This window comes from Trachemys scripta, chromosome 2, assembly GCF_013100865.1.
Source record: "Trachemys scripta elegans isolate TJP31775 chromosome 2, CAS_Tse_1.0, whole genome shotgun sequence".
NCBI lineage: Eukaryota > Metazoa > Chordata > Testudines > Emydidae > Trachemys > Trachemys scripta.
This window is the reverse complement of record NC_048299.1, coordinates 19,226,716-19,254,260: the sequence shown is the minus strand read 5'-3', so window position 1 is coordinate 19,254,260 and position 27,545 is coordinate 19,226,716. Positions and strand designations below refer to the sequence as shown.

The following is a 27,545-nucleotide window of genomic DNA, read 5'->3' as shown; positions in this document are numbered from 1 at the left end:
CACTAGACTCTGGAGAAAACTGGTGCTGTTGTGACCCAGAGGAGAAACATTTCTATTTGGCCAAATAGCATCTCCTGATAGAATCCTTCCTGTCTTGTCTGAGGATGGAGTGAACCACTACCTAGCATGAGTACTCCACATTCAAAACCCATCCAAATATCAAGCCTTGAGTCGTAGAAGTCCTGCATTGTGGCGCCTGGTTACATCATTGTATTGCATCAGTAGATCTGGAAATGATCTATAAACCGGCATTCCTAAACTTCAGAGAAAGTCCAGTTATAGTCCAGATCCGCGGGGCCGGCAGGCTCTCTACCTGGCGACAGGTCCCTGGCTGCTCCTAGACAGAGGAAAGGCCACAAGGGGTTCAGAGTGCAGGAGGGTATGTGTGGCACAGAGTCTGGGAGAGATTTTGGGTGCGGGAGGGGATTTGGGGCGCCAGATCTGGAGGGCGCTCACCTTGGGCGGCTCCCCGCAAACAATGACCTGTCCCTGCTGTTCCTAGGTGGAGGCACAACTATGCAGCTCTGTGTGCTGCCCCTGTAGCTCCCATTGGCATCAGTTCCCGGCTAATTGGAGCTGTGGAGTGAGTGCTCAGGGCAGGGCAGAGCAGGGGGCAGTGCACAGAGCCACCTAGCCATGCCGCCGCCTGGGAACAGCATGGACAGGTCTACGGCTTGCGGGAAGCCCCAAGGTGAGGGCCCCCTGGATCCAGCACCCCGAAACCCCTCCTTGTGCTCCAACCCTCAGCCCCACACCCGAACTCTCTTCTTCTTAGTAAAACAGAATTTTTCACTTACCGGCCCCAACATTCCAGATTAAAAAGCTTTTACTGTACTTGACTGATTTTGCCTGCATCCTTATTGAAAAATGGGCAGGGTCGAGTCCAAGTTAAAATGGAGTGCAGGTTCTAACCCACCCACCGCCATCCATAGCCAGCTAGCCTGATTTAAAGCACCTCCAAATCCAGGTGTGAGAATTTTCTGTGTGGACAGTAAGGGGGGTTATGGTTAAAACCCAGGTAAGAGCCCCAGTTAATGCAATGTCTGCAATGTAGACGCAACCTCAATGGCATTTCTGTCTACCTGTACTATGAGAACTGTGAAATGCCATATTTGATCAATCCCAAAATTTCAGGGAATGTTTTAGGCATCAATGAGCAAAATCCTATTGATTTTGGTGAAAATACAAAAAACTAAAAGAAGGGGGTTGCAGGGAGTCCCTGAAATAAAACAGGAAGGTGGAACATAAGGAGCACAAGTCATGTTGACTATTACTTATTGCCATATTTTCTTCTAGGGACTTACAAACTGATTGATTATTTGCTCTATTATCTTTCTGAGTACCAAATATAAGCTAGCTAGCCTATAATTCCCTGGGTTGTTCTTATTCTCATTTTTATAGATAGGTACTATATTGCCCTTTGCCAGTTTTCTGGGATCTCTCCCGTCATCCATGATTTCTCAAAGATAATCACTAGTGGATCAGAAATCTCTTCAGCCAGTTCCTTAACTATTCTAGGATGTATTTCATCAGGCCTGGCAGACTTGAGGACATCTTACCTAAGTAATTCTTAACTTGTTCTTTTCCTATTTTATCCTCAGATGCTATCCCATTTACACTGATGTTCACTATGTTAGTCATCCAATCACTGCTAAAAAAGTTTTGGTGAAAACTGGAAGGGAAAAAAAGGCATTTAACATTTCAGCCATTACTGTGTTTTCTTATATTGTCTCTCCCGCCTCACTGAGTAAAGGTCCTACCCTGTCCTTGTTCTTCCTCTTTTGTCTAGCGTATTTGTAATATGTTTTCTTGTTATCCCTTATGTCCCTAACTAGATTAATCTGGTCTTAGCCTTTCTACATTTTGTTCCTACATGCTAGTGTTGTTTTTTCATATTTATCCTTCATAATTTGACCTAATTTCCACTTTTTGTATGACTCTTTTCTGAGTTTCAGGTCATGGAATATGTCCTGGTTAAGCCAGGGTTGTCTTTTATCTACCTTCCCTCCTACCCATCTTTCCTATGCACTTAGACAGTTTGCTCTTGTGGCCTTAATAATATCTCTCTAAAAAAATTACCAACTCTCATGAACTTTTTTTCTGTTAGACTTGTTTCCCATGGGATTGAGTTTGCTAAAGTCTGCCTTGTTGAAGTTAATTATGCTATATTTAAATATAACTATTCAATTTGGTACTTCTTTTTGATTTAAGAATCACATAGCTTAACATACTTTTTACATTTTTTTTTGTTATGTTAGAAACTGGTGAATTACATTTTTTATTTACTACATGATAGTTTTGTACTCATGATTTGTATCAAGATGCATTTATGTGGACACTGGAATTCAATAAAAATGTACAATACTGCTATTTTAATATGGCTATTTGTTAATTAAATAAAACTACCTTACCTGCACTAGATACATAAGGGAACATAAATTAATCTAAACAAGTTTTGCATTTAAAATTAACTGATTTATTAAACAAAGGAACTATTATCTGTAGTTAATAAATTGACACCTTGTTTTTGGTAACCATGGGCCAGCTTTTCAAAGCTATTTCGGTGCCTAAAGATGCAGAGAGGTGCCTAGTGGGATTTTCAAAAGCGTCTAAGCAGCTTAGGTATCTACGTTCCATTGAAATGAACGGGAGTTAAGAGCCAAATCTGCTTAGGTGCTTTTGAAAAATTCTACTAGGGACCTGTCTGCCTCTTTAGGTGTTTAAATATATTTGAAATCTGGCCCCATGTCCTTCAAGTTTTTAGAATTAATAGTTCTGATTCTTTCCCATCTCTTCTTTTATTCATAGATTGGAATAGGAAAATAAGCTTTTCTGCTTTTTCAACACCAACTAATTCCTGACGCCTCCTTGTGGCTGATGTCCCAGTACAGCATCGGTTCCCAGACTGTCCAATTACAGGCCTATATTATTTAATTACAATAAAGTATTAACAATCTTCTCATTTTTGACTATGAATATAAGTAGACAAGAATAAAGGTATAAAAGTACAATAATAATAAAAAACAACTATAAATAAAAGTGTATAACTGCAATGTTTTCAAATTTCATACCATGAAATGCAAATATTTATTTTTTTTGCCTTTCGATGTGTAGGAGTGCCGTTTTGGTCGGTGGGGAGGCCGAAGAACGATATAGAAAGCGATGGAACTTTTTAAAACTTCCTAGCTCGCTCGCGAGAGTGTTCGAGACTGTTCTATCGTGGGAGTGGTTACCTCCACCACTCACTGAGCAAGCAATTTTACAGTGCAAATATTTGCACTTTGTATTCTGTGTTGTAACTGAAATCAATATATTTGAAAATGTAGAAAACATCCAAAAATATTTAAATAAATGGTATTCTATTATCGTTTAACAGCATGATTAATCATGATTAACCCTAAGTTTTAACATAGGTTGTCAATCTCAAATTTAATTTTAAACATATGTATTTAAAAAAATAAAATATATTTAAATTTTAAACATCTAATTTTTTTAAAAAATCAGATTTTTAATTTTTTTAAATCATCTATTTTTATTCACCTGAGACTCAATTTTACTTTCTTCCAGATTCCTATTATTCTGATATTTGGGTGGAAATTATGCATTATTAGTTACTAGAGGCTTATTAAATTATTTAAATAAAGAACAGGTATTTTCTCTTTTAACATTGAAATATCTAAAATGACATTAATTTGAATGTCTTGGTTTCTAAGTAGAGGAATTTGTGCAATGACCTTCAGTTCTTGGCCTCAGCTTCAAAAAGAAAAGCTATTTGGCAGAGTGTCTTTACGTCTCTCAGGACATCCAAGTAAAAACCTGTTAATTTTACAATCATCCCAGGAAATTATATACTAGTTTTAGTTGAAATGAACAAATATCATGGATACTGGACCTCCTATCATAATGTAATTCACTTTTTCATTTGTTCTGGCAATGTTCAGTAGTATTTCTAAAAAACAGGAAAACTTTAAGAGCTTAGAATAACAACAGTAGCCTCAGTTTTATCCATCTTTCAGAATTCTGAAAACTTCACCCAAGTGATTCAGAGGTTCAACTGGAACAATTGCTAAATATTATGGCCTGAATTCTAAAGTGATAGGCAACCACAGTTCCAACTGGTCACCAGAGAGCTGCAGATGATGAGAACCTCTGAAATCCATCCCTTATATCTTATACTTAGCATAGATAGGACTGAAGATTTTACTGTATCACTCATTAAGTTTTACAGCTATGTACCGCACTTGTAAAATGTTGATATTCTATACTTTGGATTCTTAGCCATTACCACAAAACAGCTGTTAGCCCAATAAACAAGGAATTAAAACGAAGTGCCAGGCTTAATTCACCATGTTACAACAGTTTAACATTTGTGTGACTCCAGTGAAGTGTCATCCATTGTAATCAAAGGAGCCACCATAAAACGTATGTAATCTAGTGCTGAAACTTGCTCTCAAACTAATAATTTTAGTTAATGTAAACAAACAATGCAAATGAGGCTTTACAAGAATTCTGTTCTTTGTAAAGGTTTGGAAAAATAGCTGTTCTTTTAAATTTTTCTGGTCTTTCCTGGCGTACATTATCGGTCATGGAAAAATTTAAGAGCTAAAGAGACACAAAACACACTCTAGTTGTTCTTGTTTAGAACAACAGTCTGTGTTTAATATAATATTAAAGTCACTATTCCTAGACAAAACTACATCACAATTGAGTTAAGGTTGAAAATAAATATCATTTGGGTAAAATACATTACAGCAATGTTGTAATTATCCTCCAAACCAAGCACTACAAATCCAGTAAATTCAGAGTTACAGGTAAACTTAAAAGAAATCCAAGTAGTTCAGATATGAAAATGAACAGTTAGGCAATTTAAACAACCTTAACTCTGCCCCCATCTTTTTTTTTTAATTAAAAATGTACATGAACACTAAAACAATAAACTCAAAGAGATTACCACCAATTCTAATAGTATAATACAACAAAATTAAATCTTTTATTTTAACTTTTACGGTCGGATTCACTGGTACCCTCTGGCTGATTTATGCCACTCTGTAACAGTGCAAAGCAACCAGGGGTTTACACCCAAGTCTTCCCCTGCCTCCTGATCTATTCTTCAAAATCCCTCTCTCTGTTATCCGTTCCATTGCTGAGATTATTGTGCATGTGTGCGCGGGGGGGGGGGGGGAAGGGGGGGGGGGGGGGGGGGGGGGAGAGACAGGGAAGGTGTGCTAAATCTATTTATTTTTTTTCTAAAAGGGATAATTAACAGACTGACTTACAGATTCATTGGTATACTTTCAGAAAATTCATTTTATATTCAAAGTGAGTGCTGTAATTTTTGGGAGGAGATGCTGTATTTTCCATATAATAAAGAGGTTGACTCCCTACTTTAAGTGCAAAAAATCAACCAACTCAACCTTAGGTACAACTAATGTTTTCATAATTTAGCACTTACGAGTTAAATTTAGTGCAATGACTTTTGTTATATCTCTTTTCAACATGTTAAATCAAATTATCTCTACTGCTATATCTAAGTACATAATGACCATTTACAGCGAACCCTGCAGTTTCTCTCTGCGGGTGTCTAATTGTTCACAAAGGGCACATGATTTATATGTATTTGTTAAAAAGGTATTTTTGGGCACCCTTGGTTTTAAAAAAAAGTGTCAAATTCCTTCTGCACAATCGGATAGATTAAATGACCCATTAAGCTTTATTTAGCTGAAGCACCACTATAAGTTAATTAGTTAAAGGCAAGATTTTCAGTCTAGGTCATAAATTGAGCACAGTTTCCCACTGAGACCATTTAAGTTAATGAAGAGAATACAATAGAATGAGACAAGCTCATACAGTCTAGTAAAGGTCACTATTGCAGGAGCAGTGTATTTTGACACTTCCTTCGAACTGCCAGGTGTCACAGGTAGAAAATAGCATATGTGACTACCATTAAATGAGCCATACAACTCCTCTGGCATAAAACTGCAAATGAAAGCTGCTTTGTGTTTCTATCTTTTTTTCTGAACATATATCACAACAAGATTGCATAACGCTGATAAGGGAAAAAGGTTTTTAAAAAATTAAATGCAGTAGTGCTAGCTCTTAGAAAAAACATAAGAGCAAATAAAAGAAACAAATCCAAAATGTGCCTGTTAAAATGAGAAAGCTCCCAGAAAGAAATACAAACTTCCCTTTACATGTGAAAGCAGACTGCTAACATTACACCACAATGTCAGTTTTTCAACTCATCATCTGCCCATGTGAGAAGATTAGCAGTGTTTTGAAAGTCAAATAGTAGTAATGTATTGTCATTATGAAGGAGTTTTAGTGAAATTAGCAATTGCCCTACACAAACTAACCAGAAGGCTGCTAATCAGTAAGGCCCGGATCCTGAAAATATTACACAAGTGCTTAATTTTAAGCATATTGTGTAGCCCCCACCCCAGACTACTTTTGAAATCAGTGACACTATTCAGATGTTTAAAAGTAAAGTACCTACATAAATGGCCTAAATAAGTCATTGAACATACAGCATTTCCAACAAAGAGCCTTCAAAATCCCTCCTAGATCAGTAGTTACAGGTGTGTGCTATGACTCAGTTATCTTGTCAGGTCTTTTTATAATATCCAATAAAGGAAATTATCAAGTTACATATAAACTTTACACTCAACAGATGAAATCCTGGTCCCATTGAACTCAATGGCATACCTCTCTCTGACTCTGATAGAGTCAGGATTTCACCCTGAATCTCATTTGGTTCCCAACATTGATTGACTATGACCATGTCTTCCAACATTTATGCTTCTTCCTTTAATTAGGCTTGTTCACATCTGTCCAATTTAGATAGTAAATTCTTCAGAAGGACCTGTTAAACTATATGATTCTGTAATGCACCTGAAAAAGCACCTATGTTAATGAATAATATATGAAAATATTAACATACTAATTAATTACTTTAGATTAAGTTATGTTGTATTTAAGTACATTTTACCAGCTTCTAGTACTAGGTAAAATAGAAAAAATAAATTAATTTGCACCTAAATAGATGTACTATACAAAAGCAACTACCATAAAGGTAATGTATATTGGGTAAAGTATAAGTGACTTCTTAACCTTCAAAAGCTTTAGTTCTCTCTCATATATGTATCTGATTAAGGAGAATGAAAGTAGTAAGTCATATTTTACTTCTGAGTTGCTGCAATGTGAAGTGAAGTGAAGTTCTGATCATGCTCATCTTAAAAAGAGACAAAGCAGAAATAAATGGGGCCCAGAAATAGGAAATTAAAATTATTAAGATGATTAGATAATGATACATGGGAAGGCTTCTGCATAAGAAGAGATTGAAAAGTTTAGGACTGTCTAAAGAAGAGAGGAATAAAAGGGACATGGATAAGGGATGGGGGGGGAAGGAATAGAGAAATTCCTATTTAACATCTCTCATACTACAGAACAAAGGGAATAATCGGTGATTCTGACAAGCCAAAATGTAAAACTTATAACAGGAAATATTTTTTAACATGTAACAAATAAATTGAACTCATGGTAGCAAAGTATCAATGAGATCAAGAGTTTAGCAAGAGTCAAAGAATGAGTGGATAATGAGAATATCTAAAGTTATGTTAAGGCTGAATAAAAAATAGTGACATATATACCCTTATGGTTCAGGGCAGAAGACAACCACTGACTCTTTGAGGTTAGGAAGAAACATCCCCAACAGGCATAGCTATCTAGTACACAGATTCTTGTATCTGTCCCCTGAGGTACCTGGTATGGGCCACAGTTGGACAGGATATCTGACTAGATTTAACCATGGTCTGATCCAGCATGACAATCCTTAATTTTCTAGAATACTTTGCAATCAATGCATCTCTCCTGCTGCACTGAAGATCCATAGAAAGCAAAGGAACTACCTTTCCAGTGAGTTATGTAGTATGTACACATTGTAAGTTATAAAAGAAATAAACCGTACATTTTTAGAAAGCTTTTTAAAAAACCCAGTCTTAAGACATTCATTCTTTCCCTACTACTCATCTGAGTTAATCTTCTGCTAAATTTTTGTTCTAACAATATTTTCAGTTTTAAAAGGTATTTAATTATTTTCATTTACTGTCTCACCTTGCAATGCCCTGCATTACTAGTTGTCTTAATTGACACGATTTACTTTTATATTTGAGAGTTCTCTTGTTCAGTATATAAAATTTTCATGCTGATCCCAGACTAATTTTACCAATAAGACTTCAAATTTAATGGTAATTTTTTCCCTAGAACATCTAATGTATTGTGAATGAAAGGTTATTTTGAATACATTATTCTTGTTTACCTACAATGTTCCCATTTTAACATGGCTTCTGCAAAAAAAGCATCATTTATTATGTAAATATTTACTCAAAATAATTGGTATTTTAAGTAAACCAGACTCAAAAAGAAACTTTGGAGTAGCTTTAACAGCAACATTAAATCTGCCATACAATCACTTTTATAATATTGTGATCTTTGTTTACAGTTTAAAGTTTGATGGGAACTAAATCTGTAACTGGACTTAAAAGCTACAGTTATCAGCACTCCTGAACTTGTAACACACAAGCTGAAAACAAGGAAGAGCATTTTTCTCCATAGGCTATAAAAAAGCAATAGTATGTAAATTGAAACAAAATGACCTGTAAGTTTTTAACTACTTGTGAAAAATATACAAAATGCAATACTTCAAAACAATAGGTAAAATCTCTTTACAATATACACACACACATATTTGTAATAGTAGCCAGATAGCACAGGTTTGATCCAAAACCCATTAAACATAAATGGAAGAACTGACTTTAGTGATCTTTGGATCATAACCTATAGGCAACATTTAAAATTGTAATAAAAAAAGCACACCAAGGTTGTATTTATCTTCTGGAGATATAAAAATATAGGATTCAATCCTGAAAATACCTCTATGGGTGAGCTTAACTTTAATTCTCTGAATAACTGCATTGAAGCCAATGGGCCTACTCATGCTTAAAGCTGAATACATATGTTAGTGTTTATAGAACTGACAGCTTTAAAACATAATGAAAAGAATGTTATGAAAATGTTTGAGGAAAATATCAATGACAGTTTTTACTGTTTGGCTTGTGTGATGCTCTTGTGAAATACAGCAGAATTGTGCTAGTACATGAGAAACCTAAAGTGCAACAGGCTCAACATTTACACTGATTAACCTAGTTTCAATGTTGAGGATTATGTAAAAGTAAACTAACATTATAAATGGAGAAAAGTAATATAGGTCCTGATCCCATACCTACTGAAGACAAAGTGAGCTTTATCATTAACTTCAATGGGTCCAGCATCAGAACCTCTGATTTTCAACTTCACCCAAGTTTTAATAATGAAAGATATTATAAACAGATAAGAAGTTAGTCTTTCACAGCTAGTTGTTTAACTGACAATATTCCTTTAAAATATACCTACCATTCTAATAAATAACCTGAGAAAACAGAAAAATCAATGTTTCTAATATTTAATTCTGTAGAAGACACACTCATCTTTTCAGTAACTATTCCAAAATAATTACAATGTGGAACAACTGTTTGCTGCTCTAACTGATTTAACACAGGTTTGCATATTTCTAAGTTGTTGAACCATCTTACATAACCTGTGACATATATATTAATGCATAACACCTAACACATTACCACAAATAATTACAAACTTCTAACTATGGTTCCTCAGAGGAAACAGAGGCCTTACTCATACAATTAAGGCTATGTAAGACTTCTTTATGCATTAAGCACCTTTTCCACACAGTTTACCAGTAAACCTCAAGCCAGAGCAGTGATGCATTTAAATCCAGTAATAATTATTCAAGGCAATGGACTAGCTGCAACAATAAAACAAGCGTACTAATTCAGCTGCTGCTATGATCTTCAGATCTCACATCCTGTCCTAATGCAATTAGTCTACAAAAAGCTAATTACCCTAATCGAGCAATCACAGTTTCACTGACATCTTACTTCCTCTAACAGCTATAAACACCAGTGGGCTAAGATAGAACCTAATTAGTTTGGTGTATCATTGTTTACAATGCAGTTTGAATTGATTAGGTTTACTACATACCAAAAATACTAAGAGCTTTTCATTTTACTACCAGTTACTGTATACGTTTTTAAACAAAACTATTTACTCCAGAATAGTTTAATATTAGGGCTATCAATTAATCAGTTAATTCACACAATTAACTCAAAAAAAAATGAACTGCAATTAAAAAAATGAATCGCAATTATTTGCACTGTTAAACAATAGAATACCAATTGAAATGTATTAAATATTTTTGGATGTTTTCTACATTTTCAAACATATTGATTTCAATTACAACACAGAATACAAAGCGTACAGTGCTCACTTTATATTTATTTTTGAGAACAAGCATTCGCAGGGGACTTTTGTAGCCAGAGTTGCAAGGTATTTATGTGTCCGGTATGCTAAACATTCGTATGCTCCTTCATTCTTCAGCCACCATTCCAGAGGACATGCTGATGATGCTCGTTAAAAAAACTAATACGTTAATTATATTTCTGACTGAACTCCTTGGCGGGAGAATTGTATCTCTCCTGTTCTGTTTTACATGCATTCTGCGATATATTTCATGACATAGCAGTCTCAGATGATGACCCAGCACGTTTGTTTTAAGAACACTTTCACAGCAGATTTGACAAAATGCAAAGAAGGTACCAATCTGAGATTTCTAAAAATAGCTACAGCACTCAACCCAAGGTTTAAGAATCTGAAGTGCCATCCAAAATCTGAGAGGGACGAGGTGTGGAGCATGCTTTCAGAAGACTTAAAAGAGCAACACTCATATACGTAAACTACAGAACCTGAACCACCAAAAAAGAAAATCAACCTTCTGCTGGTGGCATCTGACTCATATGATGAAATTGAACATGCGTCGGTCCGCTCTTTTTTTTTTAGCGTTATCGAGCAGAACCCATCATCAGCATAGATGCACGTCCTCTGGAATGGTGGTTGCAGTATGAAGGGACATATGAATCTTTAGCGCATCTGGCACATAAATATCTTGCGGCGCTGGCTACAACAGTGCCATGTGAATGCCTGTTCTCACTTTCAGGTGACATTGCAAACAGGAAGCTGGCAGCATTATCTCCTGCAAATTGTAACCAAACTTGTTTGTCTGAGCGGTTGGCTGAACAAGAAGTAGGACTGAGTGGACTTGCAGGCTCTAAAATTTTACATTGTTTTATTTTTGAATGCAGTTTTTTTTGTGAATAATTCTACATTTGTAAGTTCAACTTTCATGATAAAGAGACTGCACTATAATACTTGTAGTAGGTGAACTGAAAAATACTATTTCTTTTGTTTTTTTATAGTGCAAATACTTATAATCAAAAATAATTTCAATCCACACACCCTTCCAACACACACACACACACAAACCCCTGATCATGGGTACTCTATCCGTTTCAGACACCTACGACTGAACAGGTGAAATACTAACTTCACTGGGCAACGCATTAACAATAACACATTAACAAACTTATGTATGCAGTGGTCCTTTCCAGAATGAGCAGAAAGCACACAACAGGTGCAGTACAAAAGAAGTTTTCTCCCTAAAGTGCACGAAAAGCAGGATTCTTATACATTTCAATATCATGATTGAGCACAACACTAAAAGTCGACAGACAAGCAGAAGAACATCATTACAGGCAGGCATGACACTACAACCCAGAGCCAAACTAGTTTTAGGCCTACTACAGTTATAGATTTATATTACTGGTACTTGCCTGACTTTTGGCACCATCATTCGGTGTTGCACCATTAGTGTGTGGCAGATTGATGCCATCAGCGTGAAGACTTCTTCACTAGCTGAATCTCTCCAGACCATATTCAGTAGAGTGTTTGTCTGCTGTTTTGTATCCAGTTTCTTTAGACACTCCTCAGTTATATACTGTACTGATATTCTCCCATCACCCTGTAAATATACCAAAAAACAAACAATCTGTTTTGAAGACTTCTAAGCTTTTAACACTATGGAGCCTACAGTTTCTTTAAACAAAACTTCAGAATTTTACTATAAACAACACAATTCACTCTCCCACAAAATAAATGTATTAAAAATCATTCCACAGGCTACAGCAAAAGATTTTGGCGGTGGTTTAAACCCCCCAAGGCAGGCAGGTACTTGTGTCAGTACAATATGCACCAGATCCAACGCCTGCTGAAGGCACTAGAAAGACCACCTTTGACTTCAATGGGCTTTGGAGCAGACCTGTATATGCCTACTTTCCATGTCCATGCATATGGCCAGATCCTTATCTGGTGTCAAATATTACAGCTCCACAAATATCACTGAGCTATGATGATTTAGCCCATGGATGGGAGCACTCAAATCTTCCATTGCCTCTCTAGCCAGGTGCATACATCAATCAGGGCTTGCTCAAATGTATCTGGATACCTAATGTATGTGTGTATATATATATACACACACACACACACACACACACACACACACACACGTAGAGTGCTCCGGGGAGGGCAGGGGGAGAAAGGGAGATGTGGCAGAGTGCTATTAAGCAGTAAAGTCTCCTCAGGGCAAGTTTTGCCTACTCTGTTTTACGTCAGGTACAGTGGGGTATTTATCAATTATTGTAAATTGTCTCTGAACAGACCTTTAGATTCCATTTTTACCAAATCAGCATTCAGGTACCACAAATTTCCATGGAGCATTTAGTTAAAGACCTGCCAGCATTTATATTATCAAAACCTAAAAATTGTTAAGTCATGAAAATGTACTCTATGCAGTAAGTTGGCACACAGTGTGTAAACCCAAACCAACATTATTATTTTTTTTAATTGACAAGATGACCAGTTTATTTTTATGTTTTTAAATGCACTTGATTCATTTAAAGACATTGACTGACAGTACATTTGACATGCAAATAGTCTATAGCCTAATCGCTTTTTTTATTTAGATAAAAAATATTTAAATAGAGAATTTATTAACATTAACAAAATGGCTACTAAAGATTTTCTTAAAAGGCATTTCATTTGGGTTTTGATTATATACACTCACTACTCATTCTACAACAGCTGATAACAGCAATGGTAAACCTACTAAGGAATGGTATATAAATGATTCAAAGGTTAATGCAACTTTAGCTCCCTAGCAAAATATATATAATATATTGACTTTCTATGTCAGCCTCATTTCTTTAGGGTGCTTTCAAAGCTACTATAAACTTATCGTTAACGATTTTTTTAAATAAAGATTCTGAAGTCTTATTTTGCATAGTTTTGCACATAAAGAAAAACAAGATTCTGGGGGCATATATTACTTTATTATTCACCCATAAAATAGTTTATTTACAGCTTCTTAGAAGAAGGTTCTTGGGTGATGCTAACACACTGCATGTTTAAAAAAAAAAAAAAGTCATAGTGTACATATGCAAAACTGACAAAAATCTGACAAGCAGCCTTTGCTGAGAGGTTGTTCTCAAGACCGGTTTGTATTCATAGTCAGCATGACATATCATATAAATAGACAGTTAGAATAATATCTGAGTTTGGAGAGATGGAAGCCAAGGTACTAATTTCAGTACTTGGCCATATTACTGGAACATGGCATTTAAGAAGTATTCCAGTTACTACAGGAAATGACAGAAACAAAAATACTGCAGGAAAGAGAACAATAACAACAACAAAATTCTTACTCAGTTCTCACAACCCAGCAGAGAAAAAAAAGCTGGTGATTAAGCTACTTGTACCAAACCCACACCCTGTGAAATTTCACATATTGTATAAGAACAGATCTCAACTGTCTGCGTGTTCTGAGTGCTAATTGTCTTTCAAGAGAAAGCAGAAAAGATAACATCAAAGGAGTTTGAGTCTGAGGCTCTTGGTCATATTACTCCAACTTTTACTAGTGAATAACTCTTCTTGATTTGAGCATCAGATAGTGAATATTAATATAAATCTTGAAGATTCATTTTCTTGATAGGTTTTCTTAACATTATAGAGAAAGGTGCTGTTTACACTGCAATCTCTACTGACTATCATTTATTAGCTATATAGAGCAGTAGTTCTCAAACTTTTGTACTGGTGACCCCTTTCACATAGCTAACCTCTGAGTGTGACCTTATAAATTAAAAGCACTTTTTAATATATTTAATACCATTATAAATGTTGGATGCAAAGCAGGGGTTAGGGTGGAGGCTGACAGCTCGCAACCCCCCATGTAATAACCTTGCGATCCCCTGATATAGAGCAATAGGTGTGCAAGGTGCTTTGCAATGTGAAATAATATGAGGAATTTGCAATCTAATAATACAGATAACAAAATGAGTCAATTCAACATTAGCAAGGGATGATGATTAGCAGACTGACAAAACAAAGAAAGCTGGGAAGCACAGTGCATAGGATGCATATTGTTTTTATTCTGCATGCCGCACTCACAGGAACTTTAGGATGTGATAATAGGAGTTACGTTGTGTTAATTATTATTACTTTTATTTATGATAAGGTGAAGGACTAGAAACCAGAGCACAACTGAAGGTTAGCAGCAGAATGCTAGCCAACAGAAATGAATACTGAGGAGGAATGTAAAGGAGACCTATGGCTGGCCAGGAGAAAAAAAGTCTGTTTCAGGCAAAGCAAAGTAGCATTGAAGGGGCATGGAAAAGGCTAATAAGAGGAGACAAAATAGAGCTAGCACAGTATGCAGGGGAGGGAAGAAAGGAAGCTGTGAGAGTGCAAATAGACGCAAGGGTAGAGTTAAGAAGACCTCTTAAGGGAGGACAAGAACTCTGATCTGGCAGAGGAGCTAGAGAGCCTGTGCAGAGACTGAGGGAAAAAAAGTGACAAAGTCATAACACCTGGAGAGAAAGATTTTTTTCACGTGTGTTGTGGACAGACTGAAAGGGAGCAAGGGGGTAAATCATGTGAAGGAAGAAGACTGAAGCAGTCAAGGCAAGAGATGATTATAGGCTGAGACTGTCCGCGGCGATATTGAACAAGAAGTACCACCATGATCAGGTGACAACCTGGATTGGGTGGGATGAAGAGGAGGTTGGAGGAAAAGCATTACAACAAAATTGTGAATGACAACTAGATTAGCTGAGTTGTGAACCACAAAGGAAAATGAAGATAAGTGGAATGGTGTATGGCAGTGCAGTAAACAGGTATGTGACCCTGCACCCATCTCTCTGCTGCAAAGGGATACAGGCCTGCAAAGAGCCACACATGGCTGGACTCTTTGGCACACAAGTGGAATGTGTCTCTATTGCACAGGATTCACAAATCCTGTATCAAACTCCACACAATGAAACTACATTAGTTCTCAGAGAGCTGTCCACAGCCACGAGTAGGGGGCAGGATTTGTCCCCAAGAGTAAACTGTCTCCACTTCTCTCAGTGTGTTGTCAACACAGAAGTTTCTTCATGTATTCTTGTCCTACAAAAATTATCAATTTCAAAGTTAACTGTGTAATGGTTTATTTTAAACAACAAAGATGGCCATAATTATTGTGAAGTTATTTAAATCTAGTGAAACCTCAAAAGCTGTTTTGTCTTCACACAAGCACAACTTCCCCAGAAAATAATGGATTAAAATTAGGGGGAAAATCAATCGGAGGGAGGAGCAGCGTATACTTAAAAATGTTGATAGCTCATAGCACTATTCATATAATATAATAAATTAGGGCTGTCGACTAATCGCAGTTAACTCACATGATTAACAAAAATATTAATCGCGATAAAAGAATTAATCACGATTAATCGCAGTTTTAATCGCACGGTTAAACAGAATACCAATTGAAATTTATTAAATATTTTTTTCACCTCATACCAGTACTGTAATGCAGTCTCTTTATTATGAACGTGCAACTTACATATGTAGATTTTTTGTTATGTAACTGGACTCAAAAACAAAACAATGCAAAACTTTAGAACGTTCTAACCCCTCTCAGTCCTACTTCTTGTTCAACCAATCACTAAGACAAACAAGTTTGCTTACTTTTACGGGAGATAATGCTGCCCGCTTCCTATTTACATCACCAGAAACTGAGAACAGGCGTTTGCATGGCACTTTTGTAGCCAGCATTGCAAGGTATTTACATACCAGATATGCTAAACGTTTGTATGCCCCTTCATGCTTTGGCCACCATTCCAGAGGACATGCTTCCATGTTAATGACGCTCTTTAAAAAAACAATGCATTATTTAAATTTGTGACTGAACTCCTTGGGGGAGAATAGTAAGGAGGAGTAGCCGTGTTAGTCTGGATCTGTAAAAAGCGACTAAGAGTTCTGTGGCACCTTACAGACATGCGTCTGACAAAGTGGGCATTCACCCACGAAAGCTTATGCTCCAATACGTCTGTTAGTCTATAAGATGCCACAGAAGTCTTTGTCGCTTTGGGGGGGGAAATGGTACATCTCCTGCTCTGTTTTACCCACACTCTGCCATATATTTCATGTTATAGAAGTCTCGGATGATGAACGAGCACGTTGTTCGTTTTAAGAGAACTTTCACAGCAGATTTGACAAAACACAAAGAAGGTACCGATGTGAGATTTCTAAAAAGATAGCTACAGCACTCGACCCAAGGTTTAGGAATCTAAAGTGCCTTCCAAAATCTGAGAAGGACAAGGTGTGAAGCATGCTTTCAGAAGTCTTAAAAGAGGAACACTGCAATGCAGAAACTACAGAACCCGAACCACCCAAAAAAAAAAATCAACCTTCTGCTGGTGGCATCTGACTCAGATGATGAAAATGAACATGTGTCGGTCCACACTGCTTTGGATTGTTATTGAGCAGAACACATCATCACCATGGATGCATGTCCTCTGGAATGGTGGTTGAAGCATAAAGGGACTATAATCTTTAGCACATCTGGCACAGATAGATATATCTTGCAACACTGGCTACAAACAGTGACATGCGAACACCAGGTGACGTCGTAAACAAGAAAAGGGCAGATTATCTCCTGCAAATGTAACCAAACTTGTTTGTCTGAACGATTGGCTGAACAAGTAGTAGGACTCAGTAGACTTGTAGGCTCTAAAGTTTGGTTTTTGAATGCAGTTATTTTTGTACATAATTCTACATTTGTAAGTTCAACTTTCATGATAAAGAGATTGCATTACAAAACTTGTAGTAGGTGAACTGAAAAATACTATTTTTTTGTTTTTACAGTGCAAATATTTGTAATAAAAAATAAATATAAAGTGAGCTCTGTACACTTTGTATTGTGTTGTAAAAGAAATTAATATATTTGAAAATGTAGAAAACATCCAAAAATATTTAACTAAATGGTATTTTATTATTGTTTAATGGCGTGATTAATTGTACAATTAATCACGATTAATGTTTTTAATCGCTTGACAACCCTATCTTAAATATGTGCGGTAGACATTTGTGGCAGAAAAAACAGTTACCTACCTTTTCGTAACTGTTGTTCTTCGAGATGTTACTGCTCATGTCCATTCCATTTTAGGTGTGTGTGCGGCCACGTGCTCAGTTGTCAGAGATTTCTGCCTTAGCGGTATCCATAGGGCCAGCTGTGGCGCCATCTAGAGTGGCGCTCCTGTGCGGCAGTATATCAGGCGCCACCGGCCCTGTGCCCTCTCAGTTCCTTCTTGCCAGCAACTCCAACAGAGGGGTAGGAGGGCGGGAAATGAAATGGACATGAGCAATACATCTCAAAGAACAAGAGATACGAAAATATAGGTAACCATTTTTTCTTCTTCAAGTGCTTGCTCATGTCAATTTCATTTTAGGTGACTCACAAACAGTGCCCACGGAGGTGGGCTCAGAATTCACATCTTAGCGGCTTGCAAAGCCTGCAAAGCGGCTTGCACTGCCCTACCAAAGCCAGCATCATCCCAGGTCTGCTGGGTCAGTGCATAGTGGGACATAAAAGTGTGGACAGATGACCAGGTGGTCGTTCTACAGATGTCCTGGATAGGTACATGGGCCAGAAAGGCTGCCGAAGAGGCCTGCGCCCTAGTAGATTGGGTGGTGACAATCGCCTGGGGTGGCACCTTCACTTGGTCATAGCAGAAGCGAATGCAGGCAGTGATCCAAGAAGAAATTATTTGAGTGGGTACAGGGCGACCTTTCCTTCTGTCGGCCACAGCAACGAATAATTGCGTCGACTTACGGAACGGCTTGGTCCTGTCAATGTAGAAGGCCAGAGTCCTTCTGACATCCAGGACATGTAGCCTGCGCTCCTCCTCCAACCTATGCGGCTTCAGAAAGACCAGTAGGTAAATGTCCTGGCTTGAATGAAACGGAGAGACTACCCTTGGGAAGAAATTCACGACCTTATCCTTGTAGAAGACAGCATATGGCGGCTCTGAGGTGAGCGCCCGAATCTCAGAAACCCAGCAGGCTGACCTCACCGCAACCAAACATGCAACCTTCCAGGAGAGGAGACGGAGGGAGCAGCTCAAAGCCAGCAGCTCGAAGAGAGGACCCGCAAGCTGTGACAGTACCAGATTCAAGTCCCATGGAGGGATGGGGTCCCTGACATGCAGGTAGAGGCACTCCAGGCCCTTAAGGAATCTGGCTGCGATATCCTGAGCAAAAACCAACCTGCCTTCGAACAGCGGGTGGAAGGCTGAGATGGCCGCTAGATGGCCCTTGATCGATGAGAGGGACAAGCCCTGGAGCTTGAGGTGCAGGAGGTAGTCCAGAATAAGCTGCAACGAAACCCACTCGGGATGAACACCCTTGTCCGCAATCCAACAGGTGAACCATTTCCACTTGGCCAGGTAGGTTGCTCTGATGGAGGGCTTCCTTCTTCCCAACAGAACGCGCTGAAGCTCAGCCAAGCACTGCTGCTCCTGCGTGTTTAGCCATGCAGCAGCCAAGCCATCAGATGTAACACCCTCAGGTTGGGGTGCAGAAGACTGCCATGGTTCCTGGGACAACAGGTTCAACCTGAGCACTAGCTGGAACAGGGTCACCACTGAGAGGTCCAGCAGAGTGCTGAACCAGTGTTAGCGCAGCCATGCCAGCGCTATGAGGATGACCTTTGCCCTGTCCTGTTTAATCTTGGTGAGGATCCTGGGTAGCAACAGCACCAGAGGGAAGGCATACATCAGCACCCCCAACCACAGGAGGAGAAAGTCATCTGACAGGGCTTCTCTGTCCATGCCCCCAATCAAGCAGAAGACATGGCATTTCCTGTTCTGCCAGGACGCAAACAGGTCCACCAGGGGAGTTCCCCACTTGCGGAAGATGGAACTGACCACTTTCGGATGAAGGGACCACTCATGGCGAGACGAGAACATCCAGATGAGGCGATCTCCCAAAGCGTTCTTGATCCCTGGAAGGTGAGCAGCTACAGGATGGATGTCGTGCTGCAGACAGAAATCCCAGAGCCGGAAAGCTTCCTGGCAGAGGGCAGATGTCTAGTTGGCAGCTAGTATCAAGCAGTGTGCCCATGGGGTCAGTCCTGGGGCCAGTTTTGTTCAACATCTTTATTAATGATCTGGATGATGGGATAGATTGCACCCTCAGCAAGTTTGTGGATGACACTAATCTGGGGGGAGAGGTAGATAAGCTGGAGGGTAGGGATATGGTCCTGAGTGACCTAGACAAATTGGAGGACTGGGCCAAAAGAAATCTGGTGAGGTTCAACAAGGACAAGTGCAGATAGGGTGACCAGATGTCCCGATTTGATAGGGACAGTCCCGATATTTGGGAATTTTTCGTATATAGGCACCTATTACCCCCCACCCCCGTCCCGATTTTTCACACTTTATATCTGGTCACCCTAAGTGCAGAGTCCTGCACTTAGAAGGAAGAATCCCATGCAGTGCTACAGGCTGGGGACCGACTGGCTAAGCAGCAATTCTGCAGAAAAGAACCTGGGGATTACAGTGGATGAGAAGCTGGATATAAGTCAGCAGTGTGCCCTTGTTGCCAAGAAGGCTAACGGCATATTGGGCTGCATTAGTAGGAACATTGCCAGCAGATCGAGGGAAGTGACTATTCCCCTCTATTCAGCACTGGTGAGGCTGCAACTGGAGTATTGCATCCAGTTTTGGGCCCCCCACTATGGAAATGATGTGGACAAATTGGAGAGAGTCCAACGGAGGGCAACCAACATGATCAGGGGGCTGGGGCACATGACTTATGAGGAGAGGCTGAGGGAACTGGGCTTATTTAGGCTGCAGAAGAGAAGAGTGAGGGGGGGATTTGATAGCAGCCTTCAACTACGTGAAGGGGGTTCGTTCCAAAGAGGATGGAGCTCGGCTGTTTTCCATGGTGGCAGATGACAGAACAAGGAGTAATGGTCTTAAGTTGCAGTGGGGGAGGTCTAGGTTGGATATCAGGAAACACTATTTCACTAGGAGGGTGGTGAAGCACTGGAATGGGTTACCTACAGAGATGGTGGAATCTCCATCCTTAGAGGTTTTTAAGGCCTGGCTTGACAAAGCCCTGGCTGGGATGATTTAGTTGGTGTTGGTCCTGTTTTGAGCAGGGAGTTGGACTAGATGACCTCCTGAAGTCTCTTCCAACCCTAATCTTCTATGATTCTATGACCTGGCTCCACCCTGCCTGTTGACATAGAAGACTGTAGGCATGTTGTCAGTCAGGACCTGGACCACCCTGTTTTGTACATGAGGTAGAAAGGCTTGGCAGGCTAGTTGAACCATTGATATTGATATGCAGGGAATGATTGCTATTGGACCAACGACCTTGAATATTGAGAGCGCCCAGGTGGGCTCCCCAGCCCAGGTCCGAGGCGTCAGAGCCAAGGGTCACCAAGGAGACTGGGGCCGCAAACGGGATCCTGCCACCAGATGAGGGATGACAGTATGCTGTCTGGGATCCAGACCACCCAGTCCATGCTGTGCCAGTTGGGAATATAGACCAATGTCAGCCACTCCTGAAGAGGTCTGAGGCAGAGTTGTGCACGCCCGACCACATAAGTACATGCTACTATGGGGCCCAACAGCCTCAGGCACATGTGGGCGGTGGTGAGTGGGTGGGCCCACAGGCCCGTGATGAGATCCGCCATGGCCTGGAACCGAGTCTCGGGGAGGAAGGCCCTGGCCCGAGTGGAGTCGAGGACCATTCCAATGAATTCTATGTGTTGTACTGGTGTTAAGGTTGACTTTTTCTCGTTTATGATCAACCCTGGATCGCAACAGGTGGAACATATGAGGTTGAGATGTCTCCACAGCTGAGCCAGAGACCAGCCCCTTATCAACCAGTCATCGAGGTATGGATAGCAGGAGTTGAGAAGGGTCCCTGAAGAGGGACGGGGAAGGAGGGTTGGAGGGGTTGTCAGCTATAAACTGCAGGGTGTAGCCCAAAGAAACTGTACCTAGTACCCAGCGTTCCAAGGTGACCAGGCCAACCGGCAGGGGTGGAGGCGATTGATGAAAGGGAGGGTTGGATCCAGTACATTGGCTGGGGTGCCGTCCTCGAGCTCACCCTTAAAACGACTGCTTCTGGCCTCCCTGACTTCTGGAAGGGTCAGGTTGGGCAGCCGGGTGGGAAGAGGACGGGTAGCATCTCTTAGGCCCTTTGTGCATCTCCTTTCTTCTATAGGAGCCAGACCTGGGAACCCCCCAAGACCTAGACTGCATCGGATGAGGTGGCAGAGCACAGAATGGCTTCCTGGACTGCTGAGGGGTGTGCAAGACCAGGGATCGGAGGGTGGCTCATGAGTCGTTGAGCCCCTGGAGCCTAGAGTCAGTTAGCTCAGAAGAGAGCCCTGAACCCTTGAATGGCAGGTCCTGGATTGTGGTCTGCATCTCTTGGGACAGCCCATAAGCCTGCAACCAGGAGCTGCGTCTCATGGCCACTGCTGATGCGACCACCCTGGCAGCTGAGTCCATCATGTCCCACATTTGAAGGACTCCCCGGGCCACCGCCTTGCCTTTGCTCACTAACGCAGCCAACTCTTGGACATGTTCCTGTGGGAGGTCCTCCATGAACTTATTCAGGGAGTCCCACAGGTCCCATTTATAAGGTCCCAGCAGGGCCTAATGATTCGAGGCCCAAAACTGTAAGTTGGCCGTCAAATAAACTTTCCTGCCGTATAAGTTGTCTTTTGGCATCCTTATTTTTCAGCGTTCCGCTGGGGTAGCCCTGCCTGTCCCTTTCGTTCACTGCGGACATGACCAATGATGCCGCGGGGGACGAGTATACAGATACTCGAAGCCCTTTGCAGGGACATACTATTTCTTTTCCGCTTTCTTTATTCTGTCAGCAGAATAGATGAGGGGGCTTGCCACACCAATTTGGCTATACTGAGCATCCCTAGGTGGGCAGACAATGCAATTTTTGCCGGTGTAGTGGCCAAGATGACATTGAAGAGGTTGTTTGCCTCCTCAGCGACCTCCTCAATCTGCAGGCCAAAATTTTCAGCCACCTGTTTAAGGAGGGCCTGGTGCTCTTTAAAATCGTCCAGGGCACTGCTGGTTTGGGAGGGTCTGGCCACTGCCTCATCCAGGGACAACAAGTTACGATTGTATCGCCTGAGGGATGGTGTCATTCACTCCCTTGTCGAGGTAGGGCTCCCTCGGTGTCGGGGTATGGTGCGCAGGCTCTGCTTCAGTGCCATGTTCCGACTGCAGCACCAGCAGTACCTCAGCTGGTTTGTCCAATGCAGCCAGGGGAGAGCTGGGAGTACTGGACCGGCAACACCAGCACCCTCCACGGATTCCAGTATGGTCAATGGGGGGCCACGGCTCCTGCTGCGTTGATCTCCCACATTGGAGGAGAGTTGCCTCATCTCGGTGACGGGCTAAAATCGTGGTCTGACCTTGATCACTATCCCTCTGGTGACCACAGCAGGGCCATTGAGGCCTGGGTCTGCCTACTGACCCTGGTAGGCAATTGACAGGGGGACCAGGAGAAACACTGCCTGCCAGAGGAACGGTACCAGGATGAACGGGAAAGACGCCGAGATCCCGAACAAGCCCTCCAGGACAGAGACCAAGGATGATGAAACCTTCTGGGAGAGGGTGTTCAGCGTGTAGGCGACCTATGGCCAGACGGTCGTCAGTACTGGCAGTACGGGGAGTGGTGCCACAAGTCTGGAGTCCCTCACCTAGTAGGAGGGGATCTCGATGGAGATCTAGGTTGTCTGGCCAGTAAGCTAGACTGCGTTGCCAGGTCCTAAGGGTGCAGTGATGGAGAATTGCACCTGCGATCCGGCGACCTGCGGTATTCCTCCGGTCTATGCTGCAGCACCTCAGTGGCTTTCCCCTTCGGTGCCGCAAACGGAGCCGTATTGGTCACCTGGCGTGGCAACTCCGGAGCCAGTCGGCCTTGCTCCTTAGCCGCTGGGACCGCTTCAGGCACCGAAGGCCCCATCACTGGCTGGGAACCCCTGCCACTGCCTGGGGTGAGGGGTGCATGCCTGGTGGGTCCAACCTCCACGATACCCCCATGAAGCCCCATTGCGGGCGCATGGCCTGACACAGGTCCTTTAACCGAGGCCTCTCTCTCCTTTGGTGTCAAGGGGCTTCTTTTCTTCAGCCTCTTCTTCGGCACAGGCCAAGCCCGGTGCCGGCAGTACGCTGAGTGCCAAGGCCGAAGTGCTGGGTGTAGGTGCCACAGTGGAGGATTCCAACACTGGGTGAAGAGCAGCCTCCATCAATAATGTCCTCAAGCAGATTTCCCGCTCCTTCAGGGTCCTTGGGCGAAAGTTCTTACAGATGCGGCACCTGTCTTTTCTATGGCCTTCTCCCAGATGCTTAAGAGCGTTATCATGCGGATCGCTGACTGGCATCGGCCTCCTGCATGACACACACAGCTTGAAACTGGGGGAGCAGAACATGTCCCACTTCGGGCAAAGTTCCAACTGGGACTCTATTGTCTACCTAACACTATCAACTATCTATGAAACTATGAACAACAACAACTAAACCAGTCAATGGATAACCGCTGCTGCTCTTGCGAAACAAAACAAAGCGCTCCAACCAACCGTCACAGATGGTAATAAGAAACAGAGGGCACAGGGCCGGCGGTGCCTGATATACCAGTGCATGGGAGCGCCACTCCAGGGGGGGCACCACAGTCAGCCCTACGGATACCGCTAAGGCAGAAATCTCTGACAACTATGCACGTGGGCGCGCACACACCTAAAATGGAATCGACATGAGCAAGCACTCAAAGAAGAATATATAATTTGTCCAAGGGGAGAATATAATGTTTTCAAGTGGCAAGATTTGATGGCTGTGTTCCTTGACAACTCAGTGTTATCAGATACAAGCCCTATAAGGTCCCCTTTAAAATACAAAATTAAACTAGGAAAGTAAACTGTCATTCTTTTTCTATGAAAGTAAATCATTCTTATATTGTCTTCCTGCCTAAATTAATTTTAACAGGTCACTTTTTTCAATAATTTTATTTTGCTTGAAAATGGCAAAATCTGAAAGTATATTAAGTTTAAAAAAAAGTGTCTTGATCTTAGCAAAGTTTAATGTATTAAATGTATTAAAGCTATTTTGAGACCCTTTCATAAGCAGTTTCTATAAATATTTCTCTGTAGAATCCAACATTCACCTCCCATCCTTTCTCCTCTAAGAAAGAGATTAAAAATAAAGGAAGCCTTTAATCAGATAATGTTTTATGTAGCAACAAATTTTTTTAATATAAATTTGTGTTTTAGGATTGTGTTGCTGCTCCTGTACTTTTAAGAATTCTTGGTTATTATTTGTATTTTTGTAGTGCCTAGCAGCCCCAGTCATGGACCAGGACCTCACTGTACTATGCGCTGTACAAATACAGAATTATATTTAGGATTCCATTAAAAAAAATAATGACTAAAAACGGTCTACCTCAGAAATTTACATTCAGAGTTCCATTTGTATGTATGTGCGCGCATATATATATATATATACGCAATACAGAAATGCTTGTACGTAACAAACACTTACTAATCAGAGTCACCTTTCTTTACAATGATCAAGGTCTATGCCTCCCTCCAAGTTCCATTCTTTTCCACTGTAAATCACACTGCATTATGCAGCCAACTGCATAACGTGCTACCAAACAACTAACTTGCCTAGCCACATAAAGTGCATTGTAAGCAAACTACAGTACACCTGGGAATGAAAAGTTTATACTTACGGCTTGTCTATACAGAACAGCAATGAGCACTACGGGGGTATGATTTCTAAAGCACACTAACTTGTTACACATTGATTAATCTGTGTAGACCCTGCTGGTGCACACAAAAGGTTTCCTAGTCTGCTTTAATGTAATACTATTTGAATTAGCATCATATTAAAGGACACTACAGAACCTTTATTATCTCCAGGCACCTAAATACCTTTAAAAATCTGGTCCCAACTGACCACGAAGGTCCTAAATAAAAAATTCATCTTCAATGTTTTTGTGCACTTCACATTAAATAAACAAGGAATATATTTTTTTAAAAACAATACAGTAAAATTTGTATTATTTGGTTCTAACAACCAAAATAAGCAGTCTCTTTACCACTGATGCATGTTTCACTGCATCAGTGGTAAATGAAATGAGGGGAATACAATGAAAGTGCCTTCCTCAATTTTAACTATGGTGTTGCTATAAGAAGGTTTTATTCAGAGTAACTCTTTAACGCTTACAGGTATGGTCATCATCTTACTAATTTCTTCATCCTCATCTTCAGAATCACTGGCTGCATCTTGACAATTTGCACCAGTAGCAGACACAGGTAACTGAGAAAGAAATGTTTGGAGTACCCTTAAGTACACAAGTAGCCCTTCCTCTGACAGGGATCCTACAGCAAATAAACAGAAATAAAAGAAAGTAAGCAGATCATACTGTACTATCACTGAATAGAACTGTGTTCAACAGGAATCCCATATCAATAAACAACATGCCCAAAAGCTTACAATTAAAGTATGCCCTATATTGCAAAGAATTATATGAATCTTGGAGTGGGCTGTAAGAAGAATACATCTAATGATCTTCATATTTTAAACTATCACTTTTGATTTCTTTTTCAGACCATGAAATATACTAAAATATACTATAGTGATATGTAACATGCCAATTCAAAGACCTATATTGTACAATACACAAAAATTAATTTTAACTGAATAGATTATATATTTTTCATACCCAAATATGTTTCACCAACTGTTAAAACAAAGTAAAACAGCCATGGAGCTCTATCACTTTTTCTTGAACGCCTGCTTTCTGTTAATAGTGCATTCAGGAAGAGTTCATAGGGGAAAAGTGTTTGCACATCTGCAAGCGCTGGAATGATGAAATGGAATATCTGATCTGTAAAAGGTGCTGCCAGAAACTCCTCTGTGAAGGCAGCAAAAATCTGTTGCCTGAAAGGGGGAGAAAAAAGGTTCTTTACAGAAAATGTAAACATAATTTTTCACCAGCACATCCATGAAGTGATTGATCATCATCTTGCGAGTCTGAACACATTATTTTATCCATCAAGGAAACTATGTATAGCTTCATTCCTTAATTCTATGCCACTATATTAAGCTTGTCAGATTACTCAAAAATTAATCAGCCCTTCTCAATATTATTCTATTTGTATTTTTCTTTAAAGCCTAATGCACCCACATAAAACTAGTCTGAGACTATTCCAAGATTATGAAAAATTATATTTAACTGAATAAGTGCTGTAAAGAATTTCAGAAAACCTACTTCAGTACATTATTGCACTATCACATAAAACTTTTTTCTGTAATACTGTGCACTCAACAGCACATATAAAATCTTAACTAAAAACTGCATGTACCCTATGTATCTCAGATAATAATGAGTTGATATACAAATATTGAAAGATCTCCTTTGTTTACCTTGCACCCTCTGGACAGGAGCTATATGTAAAGTGCAATGGTTTCAGAACATTCTCTAGCAGTATTTTTGCAATAGGAACTCGAGAGACATCAGAATATTCAATACTCGATGGAAGCTTGTTATTAATTAACAAATAAAGCGACCTGTAGAATCCTGAAACAAATAAAAATATATGCAACCATTTATCTCTTGAGTTGTAAAGAAAACTGCAATTTATAATTAGGAGCTCTTTACAATTCATAGCTTAAAGTCTGATTTAAACAATTAAGAGATAAACTGTAAAAATGCAGCAAAAAGCTATACTCATAAAAGAAAATGGCCAGGTCATCACCAGTTGTTTGGAAATGCAGTTTATTTTGTAAATTGCAGAGACAAATAAATGTACACAGAATTAGCCTGACTTTCAAAAATAACCTGCTCCTGCTGAACTGGTTCTTTAAAGCAGTTGCCACCTAGACACAGTACACTAGATCTCCTATTTCTCTGAACTCATCCGCCTGTCACATTTCTGTTTTTTTGGCCTTTTGGACACCATCAATGGCTCCCACTAGATCCAAAGCCTTCCAGAGTATCATATGACATCCTACACACATACCTGCTGTTGGAGGAGTGTCACAATTCTACAAACACTTCTGACCTCCACCAGTCTGGATTGAAAATTGTTCCTAAATTGTGGATTTCTTGCATAATAACATGATGTTCCATTGACTATGCCACAAAGATGTGGCTGGGAGGTAACCTGAACAGCATCCATG

The 27,545-nt window shown here is 40.3% G+C and overlaps 1 protein-coding gene across 1 annotated transcript in view; it reads right to left on the bottom strand.

The window, feature by feature from the left end:
• The window catches only part of UBE3C (ubiquitin protein ligase E3C), a 172,590-nt gene that overhangs the window by 109,235 nt on the left and 35,810 nt on the right, over window positions 1–27,545 (bottom strand). The window contains exons 7-10 of the mRNA XM_034760009.1: window positions 26,790–26,943; window positions 26,086–26,303; window positions 25,587–25,741; window positions 11,778–11,965 (exon numbers count right to left, since the gene is read on the bottom strand). Coding sequence (XP_034615900.1) covers window positions 11,778–11,965; window positions 25,587–25,741; window positions 26,086–26,303; window positions 26,790–26,943 — 715 coding nt within the window. The remainder of the gene's footprint in view (window positions 1–11,777; window positions 11,966–25,586; window positions 25,742–26,085; window positions 26,304–26,789; window positions 26,944–27,545) is intronic.